The sequence below is a fragment of the Monopterus albus genome, unplaced genomic scaffold, assembly GCF_001952655.1.
Source record: "Monopterus albus unplaced genomic scaffold, M_albus_1.0 scaffold258.1, whole genome shotgun sequence".
In the NCBI taxonomy this organism is placed as follows: Eukaryota; Metazoa; Chordata; class Actinopteri; order Synbranchiformes; family Synbranchidae; genus Monopterus; species Monopterus albus.
In genome coordinates this window covers 143249-153973 of record NW_018128138.1, presented here as the reverse complement: position 1 = coordinate 153973, position 10725 = coordinate 143249, and the positions used below count along the sequence as shown (strand labels likewise).

Sequence of the window (10725 nt, the reverse complement as noted above, 5' to 3'; positions counted from 1 at the left end):
CTGTTTATCTGACCTCTGTGTCTACACCTACCTCAGGATACAAAATGAGTTTGTGTAAAATTGCAGATGCTCCTGTCCACACCCGCTTTAAGACATTTAAAAAGACTTTGCTTTGTACAAACTGACTCATGTGTTTCCTCAAAAATCTCCATTTAACTGGTTGAAAATTCTTGAAGCACATCAAATTTTCCTCTTCTCATTGAAAACTTCTGGATCTCTGAATATGTAAATGCTGTTCATTTTCAAACAAGATGCCTCTTGTACCATGATGCCTGTTCTCAATATATGAGTACCGGAAGCTGTAATCCAGCACATCACACTTCTTTCAGCTGCTGGTTAGACTGGGATTAGCTTCCAAAATATCTGTGATGTTACAGATCATGGTTTTGAGTTGAAGGGGCTTTTAATTCTCAATGCCATTAGTGTATCATCATGTGTGACTGAGAATTTCTATGGAGCCAGGTTTCACTTTGAGCCTCTGTGTCACCTGTGTGCAGTGCCTTTGGCAGCCCCCGGAAACCTGACCTTTGACCTCTCGGAGCAGCAGCTGGCTCTGACCTGGGCGCAGCTTCAGGACAATGAGCTCCAGGGGAAGTTGTTGGCCTACAAGCTGCAGTGGACTCTGGGAGGAGAAGCACAGGTGAGAGGTGAACAGCAGGTATCTCACCTGAGCCATTGCTTTTCCATTTAATTGGTTGTCATCCTGAGATGTGGTTCAGATGATCTCGTTTGTGCAAAACCGTGAACAATTTCTTTAACATATCTCTGTAGTAATAATAAATATGTTCAATACATTTCACCCTATATAATTTTATGACATATTTTAATGTATTCTGTTGTACACAGCTGTAGTAGTTTGCCTCGCGTTACTCTGAAATACGATATTACATTATAAAATCACATGTGATCCTCTGTCATACAGCATATATGGTGTGTTTACTCAAACCAGTCTGTAGGTGAAACACAGCTAGCTCCTACTGTATCTATACTGCTGATGAATTTTCATTTCTGTTATTTTCTGTTAATATTTTAGTTTCATTATCTGTGTTGTGGCTGTTATTGGCTCCTAACCCCCCCCTCCCCATGACCCCATTTGGGACTGAGCGGTATAGAAGATGAATGAATGAATTATCTGTGTTGTAATACACCATGTTCTCCAAAAAGGCACACTGTATGTCTAGAAATGCTGTGTGTTGCATCAGTACTAGAGTCAGTAGGGTTTCCTGTCCCTCTGCTGCGGAGCCTCTGAACATGCAGGCCTTGTTCGGCCGCTCACGTAAAGCTACTTTTCTGACAGAACTGTTGAACGGGTCCTTTCAGACTAGAAGCCCAATCTGTTTCTTAAATGATGTGCGTATTAATAGGTAGTGTGTGTGTGTGTGTGTGAAACCTACTTTCACTGTCTCACTAACTGTGGACTAAACGATTGGAGGTTCTTACCTGTTTTCTGATGTTTTACTGAGAAACCGTTCATGAAAAAGTCAGACCCACGGAGACCCAGGCTGAGTAGACGAGGCAGCTTTATTTGTACAGCACATTTCATACACACAGGCGGCTCAAAGAGGCAAGGAAAAACAGTAACAGCATTAAAAACAATTAGCATTAAGACCAGAATAAAATCAGTTAAGACACAGTGAAGATAAAATAATGTTAAAATGAGATAAAATACATAAAATGAAAAGAACAAACATACAAATGAAAGGTCTGAAACAGAAATCAAGCTGTTACAGTGCAGCAGAGAAACCAGTCAAACAGAGGCAGAGGGAAAGCAGAGGCTTCGGCTGAGACTTGACAGTGGCCGAGTCGGGGCACATGTAAGGTCATTGGGAAGCTGGTTCCACCTGTGTGCAGCATCGTAGCTAAAAGCAGCTTCACCTGTTTGGTTCTGACCCGAAATTCTACCAGCTGACCGCTTCCTAAGGATCTCAGAGTCCTGATGGGTTTGGATTCTTCAGGGAGAGCAGACATGTCAGGCATTCGGCCCCATACCATTGAGAAGGTTTATAAACTAGCAGCAGCACTCTAAAATCGATTCTGTAGGTAACTGGCAGCCAGCATCAGGGTTTCCAACATTTACAAGTTTTTGTCTTTATTGCTCTAGAATCAAGCTGATCAGTAATTTCTGTCCCTGCCTTCTTATTGCCAAAAAAACCCTTATCATTTAGAAGGAAATCAACTGTGATTGGCTGTTAATGAAATGCACCCTGGGAGTTGTAGGCTGCTGTATCTGAGCTGACCAGGCTCGATTTGATATGAAACTGCATGAATACTAGCGACTTTTGATCTGTTGGTTATTTAGCCTGCCACTGCTGCACCTCACAGATGTCACAAAGAACCTTCATGTCCCGTTCACCAAAGGCTTATGTGTCTCTTAATAATAATGTACAACACAAATTAAACCAGTTGACATTGTAGAGCAGGACTCTACAGACCGTCTGCAGCCTGAGGGAACCACATGTCACGTCCTGTACTGACTGTGTTCAGCTCCTCTGATAAACGTCACCATCAGCCACACTTTTATTCTGTTAACATAAAAACCCTTGTTGGGTAAAGACCAACTCATACAATCACATTCGCTGCAGTTAAACAAGAAACAATACGTTTCTATAAAACCTTAACCCCATTAGGCCCTGAGCTCTTGCAGTAGGTGGAGCAACTGCGGTGCCTTTCTCCAAAAACTGCAGCCGCCTCGATCCCGTGCGAATATCGTTGGCCACGTGGGCGTTATGTCAGATAGTCAGACAGAAAACTAACTGGCATGCATTGTCCGCCGATCGCCGGTGATCGATTCTGTGCAGATCTGGGTCATCTCCAAGGAGCCTTAATTAGTTCTGGTGATGAGCTTAACCTATTGGATAGCAACGCATCATGTCCTGTATATCATCCATATGTCATCTATGTCATTGTGTTCAGGAGCCGCTACTGTTCAAGGACAATTCAGCTCAGCTTGCAGGAGCAGGACGTTTCTTCAATGCCTCCTTCCAGGTGTCGGCCTGCACCTCAGTGGGTTGTGGGCCCTGGAGCCCCCCGGTGCTGGTGCTGCCTTCCTCAGGTACACATCATTTTAAAAACCGACCGGCAGCTTGTGCATAATACTCCAATGCTGTGTGAGTATTATGTTATTCTGTTGTGCTCTGTGTTTCATTGACATATCAGTTTCTCCTGGCTCCTGTGCTGTAAAAGTGAAGTGTGAGCACTGCTGCTAACATACATCACAAACAGCTCTAGACTGTGATGGACGGTCTCCCTGCTCGTCTTTCAGTGCAGGTCCAGGTCCAGCGGAGCCACATGTGGGTCGGTCTGCTGCTGGGGCTGCTGGTGGCCGCTGTGGTTGGGCTGCTGCTCACTGTCCTTGCTCACCAACGAAGAAAAGAGATGGAGTTTGGGTATGAGACTCGTTTAACGTACAGTATGTTTAATAAAATCAGCAAATCCCACATTCAGACTAACAGTGAACTTCACCTCTAACAAGTCCTGAAATCTGTCCTCAGTCTGTGCCACAGAGCTGCACTGTGTCCAGAAACATGGATTTGATGATTAGAGACCAACAACAGTTTGTTGGTTCAGGGGTGAAAGAGACAGAAGAACTGACTCTGTGTGTCTGCCTGCAGTTCGGCCTTTAAGCCTGCAGGTCCGGAGAGCCCGGTCTCCTTCACAGCGGCTCGATCCTTCAGCAGAAACTGTGCAGAGCTGCAGGAGTCGACATGTGAGTCTGGCATGTTTCTGTCATAGTTATAGAGTGCAGACTTTTATTTTACTGTTAAAGCTAAATGTGTCCCCTGCAAATGTTCTCAGCGAACATATTATTCTTAGGTTGGTCAGGCTCGAACCTCATGTCTGGTCACTGTGTCTCTGAACACTTTTACATGCTGTTTGACCAAAGCTGATTTAGCCTCGGGGCCACATTTGTCCCGTCTAAACTGAGGATCACTGAACACTCAGTCAGCACGTTTCCAATGGGCAGTGTGAGGAGACACAAACTTGGTCTTCTAACCAAAGTCCAGTTCCTGGGCACACAAAGAAAACAGAAGGTCTGCACGCCCAAGTCATTAAAAAGTCTTCTTTGACTGTCTCTATACAGTATCTGCCATGTGACAGCAGGACGGCGGAAGTGGAATAGTGGTGATGTGTGTCTGTTGGCTGCTGTTTGTCTGTGACAGAAGTTTCACCAGGTTCAGTCTAACACAGTAACCAGTGTGTTTATAGAAGACACTGCTACCTGTAGCGATGGGCTGTATTTTGCCTGCAGCCAGTCAGTTCTGTCTGTGTGGCCACGTGACAGCAGCACAGACTTCCTGTAACTATGAGTGTATGAGCTAGAAAACAGCATGAAAGCCCTTGTCACTGGGTTTCCATCCAAGTGTAGAGGACAATGTGAATGTCCGGACCGATGGAGGTAAACAGCAGGTTGAGCCCATTCTCCGGTCGCTGCTATTAAACTAGTGCAGGATGAGATGAGGTGACTCACAGAGTTGCAGTCGAAGCTCAGATGGTGGAAAACCTGGAGGAGATCTGAGGTTTCTGTTGGTTTTATGTGAGGAAGGTTACGGCCTCCTCATCAGCCCACACACACCTGAGGTTTGAGTCACATGATTCCTGTACATCCTGATTGGTTGTGTATCCCTCTAGTGGACAGTCTGGGAATCACAGATGAGCTCAAGAACAAACTGCAGGACGTCCTGATTCCGGAGAGGCAGCTCACACTGGGACACATGCTGGGCAAAGGTAACGCAGCACCACACACAGTGATATACAACAACACACATTAGTACAGAGCAACATGTTTTATCTTTAATTCAGTGTATCTTCTGTCTGAGGAGATGTTTCTCTTTGAGGTCTGAATCTGACAAGTAGCTAAAAAGCACTCACTTCAGTTTATTTTGAACTTGGCTAAAATAAAGTAGCATTAAATGAAAATATTTAAGGTACCTCAAAATTATACTTCAGTGCAAGGTACTTATGGTGAGAGTGTACTAAACCTTTCCTGCTTCGGTTTTTTTGTTGTTAATCAGTAGCAGACTCAGACCGCCTCTCTGTAGTCCACTAGGATCCATGTGCATCAGCGTCCAGTTTATTAGTTCCACCTGGCGTCAGTGAAGTCCAGCACCCTTCAGACATCACACAGGTGAACCAACACCTCTGTGAAACAGGTTGAACACACTGAATATAATCGACTTCATTTAATTTTCTATTTGTATAAGCACTGAATCAGAACAAAAGTCTAGACCTTATCATTATTATTATTTTTGAGGGAAAACCTAACAAATCCCCTTGAGCAAGCACTTGGCAACAGCGGGGAGGAAAAACACCCTTTAACGTAAGAAACCTCTGACAGACCCCGGCTCTTGGTGGGCGGCCTTCTGCCTCGACCGGTTGGGGTGAGTGGATAGAGGAGAGAGAGAAAAGGAAGGCAACAAGACAACAAAAAAAACCCCAAATGAAATAGGGCTCACTGCAGGACTGTTGGATCAGACTGACTCAGTCTGAGACAGGGGTTCCTAATAAACTGAACACTAGTGTGTGTAGGGCTGCAACCAATCGTTAATTCCTTGATTAATCAAGCTGCTAATTATTTTCTCCATTGACCACTGGGTTATAAAAATGTTTGTTTTGAGATTCATGTTTCGACTGCTGAAAATCAATAAATAGAAATCAGTACAAATGAATCTGTTGATTGATGAATGGTTGCAGCTCTGCGAATGCACATTCTTTGATCCGGCGTCATAAAGGTTAAGTCTAAAGTGGACAAAGGCTCCTGAATCTCTGAACAGCAGAGGCCTGGACTGGACCCAGAGTCCAGATCAGGTCCTGGGTGATGGACTGATAAATGTGTGTGTGCACCGGTGCAGGCGAGTTTGGCTCAGTGCGTGAGGCTTTTCTGAAGACGGAGGACTCGTCAATGCAGAAGGTGGCTGTCAAAGTGCTGAAATGTGAGTCTGATCTTTCTTCTTCAGTGGTTGGATTTAACTGAAAGTGCAGCCTGATGAAATGTTCTGCATTATCGTCCTCACGTGTGAGCCACAGGGTCTGGGTCTGACTCACCCGTCAGGGACCGGACAAGATGAAATGATGAAAATTTGCTCAGACGTGTTTCTAGAAGGAAGCAGCAAAGTGTGCAACACTTCTCAGTTTGGTTGCTGTGTGTGTTTCGCGTCACACCTCAAAGCGCCTGCAGGCGGCAGGAAGGTGATTCAGGTGTCCAGTCACAAGATAGTGTGATGACTGGATCTTTTTCCATAGTCAGAAAATCAATCAGATCTTAGAGCACATATGCAAATGGCCCAGATGTGATCTAAGAGCATCTGATTTGGTTTGTCCACACTTCTGTGGACACATCAGGTCTGGGTCACTTCAGCTCTGATGTGGATGCATCTTTAGTCCCACTTATGGTTTCAAGGTGTCACTCTCATTTTCTCATGAGGAAATAAGGCTGTTGCTCAATATTTCATCAGTTTTCATTAATGAAATGAACAGCTTGCAGCTGACAGTTGCACTGAGACCAAAGATTGGTCAAAACCGATGACTAACTGTGTGTGTGTGTGTGTGCGCGTGCATGCGTGACCTCCAGCTGACGTCACCTCTTCAGGTGACGTCGAGCAGTGTCTGAAGGAGGCGGCCTACATGAAGGACTTCCACCACCCCAATGTCATCCAGCTCATCGGTAACACACACTCTCACACACACAGGTTAATGAGGGGGTCAGAGGTCAAGTGGGTTGACTGGCGGTCTGTCCTGTCCAATAGGAGTGAGCCTTCACCGGCGTCCCGGCCAGCGGCTGCCGATCCCGATGGTGGTGCTCCCGTTCATGAGACATGGAGACCTGCACACCTTCCTGCTGCTATCCAGACTGGGAGAGCAGCTGTTTGTAAGACACACAACGCTGTTCCTTTGTCGTGACACCTACAGAACACACGCTCATTTGATACTTCAGCGCTGTCCGCATCCGTCAGCCTTCCTGTGGTGAAGCTGAAGAAACAGGACTGGTTGATTTTTCTCCAGTAGAGTTGGAACTAAAGAAAAATTATTTTCATGTTTTTTATTTTTTGGTTGAAGCTACAAAAACCAGCTTGTTGTTCATCACTATTAAATGAATTAGTACTTATTGTGTTTTAGCTGCTGATCAGACAAACAATGACATCAGTTGCCAGTTTGCAAACTGGGTTATGTGTGTGTAAATGCTGGGGTAGGACATATGAACAAATGTGCTGCTGTTTGCTGCTGCACACCTTCACAGCTTTGCTGCCTCGTTAGAGTTCTTGTAACATTGGCATGTGTGAAATTCCCATGGAGATGTGCCAGATGTGCTGCATTAATGCAAAACTCCTGTTGGAGCTGAGTGTGAACAGGTAGAGTGTCCCTCCTGATAAAGTACAGGGTGACTGTACTTCATCACGAGGTAGGGCAGTCGTCTCCTGACCAGCAAGTTGGTGGTTCGACTCCCTGTCTCCCCACATGCCTAAGTGTCCCTGAGCAAGACACTGAATTGCTCCCGGTGGCTTGACTAGCGCCGTTGTGTGGCAGCCTGTCATCGGTGTGTGAATGTTGTATCATCTCCCTGTAAAGCGCTTTGTGAGAAATGTGCTATATAAATACAGTCCATTTACCAAAGTACAGGGTTTAATCAGAATCTCAGCATGAAGAGCATGTTTCTCTGCACAATTAACAAGACGGCATCATGACACATTGCCAGTGCTCAGTCTGCCCCTCAGCTGTCAACCGCTCTCAAACTCAGACTGTAAACACAGTCGCATCCAGAGCCAGAGCAGTGCTCATGAAGCGGCACAGTGTGCGAGCTGTTGGACCTCAGAACTGGAAACTCTCTGAGCTAACAGCAGCGGCCTTTCTGCACGTATCCAACATTTTACACTTGGCACTTTTGTGATTCTGGAAGTTTTAGGCACAATCTCAGTCAGCCTGGGGGGGTTTTGTGTCCGATTCCTGTGCAGCATCTCATGATTATTAGAAATGGCTTCGTCCTCATGTTAGTCACTTTATAAAAGAAGAGGTCGTTCAGTGTGACACTAACAAATCAATCAACAGGGAAAATGCTAGTTAGCTGCACCTGGTGCACGTTGTTGGACCGAGTGCATGTTTTACAGATGATGTGAAGCGTCTCTGTGCTCTTGTCCCCTGTCAGGACCTGTCTCTGCAGACTCTGATCCAGTTCATGTTGGACATCTCTCGGGGGATGGAATATCTGAGCAGCAGGAACATCATCCACAGAGACCTGGCAGCCCGAAACTGCATGTCAGTCCACAGGCAGCTCTAAGGAGCTGCTGTTAGTCATAGACAAGTACACACGGGTCATCTTCAGGTTTTTTTTATTTGAACTCCTCTTTTAGTCACAAACTTCACTTGAAACATTTAGACTGTTTTCTGACACCTGGCAACCAAACGATACAACATTAGTGGACATAAAGAGAATTGTGCGCATGACACTAAAAAGGGTGTGTGGCAGCTAACAGCAACAAAACTGGTCAGGTTTCAGGTTAACTTTTCAACACTTCATTTAATTGCTCCTCTTCCATTTGGTTTCAGGATGTTTTATTCAAATGCCCTCAGTACAAAGGAGGAACAGATTTAGCTCAGTGTGCAGCTCTTTCTACCTGCCTTTAATAGCCAAGTAAAAATCTTTACTGTAAGTGCTATTAATGTGATATTATTGGACATCCTGATCTGCAGAGGATGAACCCTGCAGTTTCATGACTCCATGATGTTTCCTCTAGCACCACCCTCAGGACAAACTGTGCATGTTTATTAGACATGCTACAACAAAGTGATTGTTTTAGTCATCGCTGAACCCTTTGCAGTTTGTTTCTCACATTTGATGCTTTTTATTGTACGTGAATCTGAGCTGAACCACTAAAGGCATCACCTCAGGCTGTGGCAAATTAAAGTTGTTTACAGAAAACACAGCTGACTGACATAGGTGTCAGGTGCAGTTCTTTAGCTCTGCCAACACTGAGTGAGACAGTCCTGGTGTGAGCCTCAGGGCTGTTAATGAGACAAATGCACGTGTGTTTCAGGCTGGACGAGAACATGACGGTGTGTGTCGCAGACTTTGGCCTCTCAAAGAAGATCTACAGTGGAGATTATTACCGACAGGGCTCCGTGTCCAAACTGCCTGTGAAATGGATCGCTCTGGAGAGTCTGGCTGACAACATCTACACCACACAGAGCGACGTGGTACACACACCTACACACCCACACTGGACACAGGACCTGGATCAATAAACACTTCTGTTAATGCTGCAGGCTCGGCCAGACCACATCCGTGCAGTTTATCAGTCGGTGTTAGTCCTGGCTCCTGATTCTGGTTTACTTTTAGACTTGAGATGAACATGCTTTTGATTCATTAGATTTTTGTGAGTTTTAGTCACAGAATCTAAATTCTTTCATTGGTCACATTTGTCCTGCGTTTTTAACATTAACATCGTCTAAACGGCCGTCTCCATCTTCACTGTACCGTGACAGGTTTGACATGTTTTAATGTGTGGCTTTATTATGTCGTGTGTGCCAGTGGGCATTTGGCGTGACCATGTGGGAGATCATGACTCGTGGTCAGACTCCGTACCCTGGAGTGGAGAACTCGGAGATCTACGAGTTTCTAATCAAAGGAGAAAGACTGAAGAAACCTCCGGACTGCAGAGACGACATGTCAGTCTGTAGACGGCAACACACCCACGATTTCTAATCAGGAATGTGTGTGTGTGTGTTGACAGCTGACTTCTTCTCCTTTGTTTTCTCCTTCGTCAGTTATGAGATCATGCACAGCTGCTGGAGTCCGGTTCCTAAATGTCGTCCCAGTTTCAAACATCTGGTTGCACAGCTGGAGGCGCTGTGGCTTGGCCTGTCCCCTGCCCCCACTCTAAAGGAGCCTTTACTCTACATGAACCTGGAGGGGGAGGGGGGAAGAAGAGCAGTGAGGGCCCCGGAGGCGGCAGCGAGCTGGAGTGTGCCCTGGCAGCAGTGGGTGGAGGATGAGGAGAAAGGCTGGCTGATGGTAGGGTCGGGGGCTGTGCTGGCCATTGGAGGAGACTACAGGTACATCACTGGCCCCTGCGGGGGCCCTGAGGGGTGGGAGGGGGGAGGGGGGAGGCAGGAGGTGATGGACATTTTACAGGAGGAGCTGAGGGACGATGACGATGTCATTAATGTCTGACAGAGACTGACCAGTCGGACCTGTAACTCAGAGACGCTCACTTGGTGGCACTGAGCAGCAGCAGGTGGGCGGAGACGGTCCCAAGGTACAAACTGACTGGCATTACATATTGTATATCACACACGTCAGCAGCTGTAGCGCGTCACATGGTACATCCCACTTTGTCCAGTTAATGTCCCTGTACTGGTCCACTGTAAAGTGCTGGTGTCAGCAGGTACTGAACAAGTAGTTCTCACCAGTCCTCAAAAAAAAAAATAAAAACACATGCAAAATAAGGACAGAGCTACAGCTGCTGATTCTTTTCCTTACCAATGAACCCTTTACTCTGTAAAATGTAAAAGCCAATGAAAAACATCAGTCCCACTTTCCCAGTTTAATGTGACATCTTTTGTCCAAAACCCAGAGAGATCCAAGTCACTGTGACAGAGGGTGGGTCTTTAATAATTTGTAGTTTACTCTGTTTTTGTTTTAGTATTGTCTTGTATTAGTGTCCTCTTGTGAAGCACTTTGTGCTCCTGTGGAGTTGTAAAGTGCTATATAAATAAATTATTATTATTATTATT

At 45.7% G+C, this 10725-nt stretch overlaps 1 protein-coding gene across 3 annotated transcripts in view; it reads left to right on the top strand.

The window, feature by feature from the left end:
• tyro3 (TYRO3 protein tyrosine kinase) overlaps nt 1–10427 on the top strand; it is a 23360-nt gene extending 12933 nt beyond the window's left edge. For all 3 annotated transcript variants that reach the window (XM_020621335.1, XM_020621334.1, XM_020621336.1), the window contains 12 exons: nt 498–640; nt 2914–3052; nt 3263–3386; nt 3612–3706; nt 4630–4725; nt 5850–5930; nt 6569–6661; nt 6744–6865; nt 8138–8247; nt 9027–9186; nt 9521–9657; nt 9757–10427. In XM_020621335.1, the coding sequence (XP_020476991.1) occupies nt 498–640; nt 2914–3052; nt 3263–3386; nt 3612–3706; nt 4630–4725; nt 5850–5930; nt 6569–6661; nt 6744–6865; nt 8138–8247; nt 9027–9186; nt 9521–9657; nt 9757–10162 (1706 nt within the window). In that variant the 3' untranslated portion in view covers nt 10163–10427. The remainder of the gene's footprint in view (nt 1–497; nt 641–2913; nt 3053–3262; nt 3387–3611; nt 3707–4629; nt 4726–5849; nt 5931–6568; nt 6662–6743; nt 6866–8137; nt 8248–9026; nt 9187–9520; nt 9658–9756) is intronic.
• Nucleotides 10428–10725: the final 298 nt, after the last annotated feature.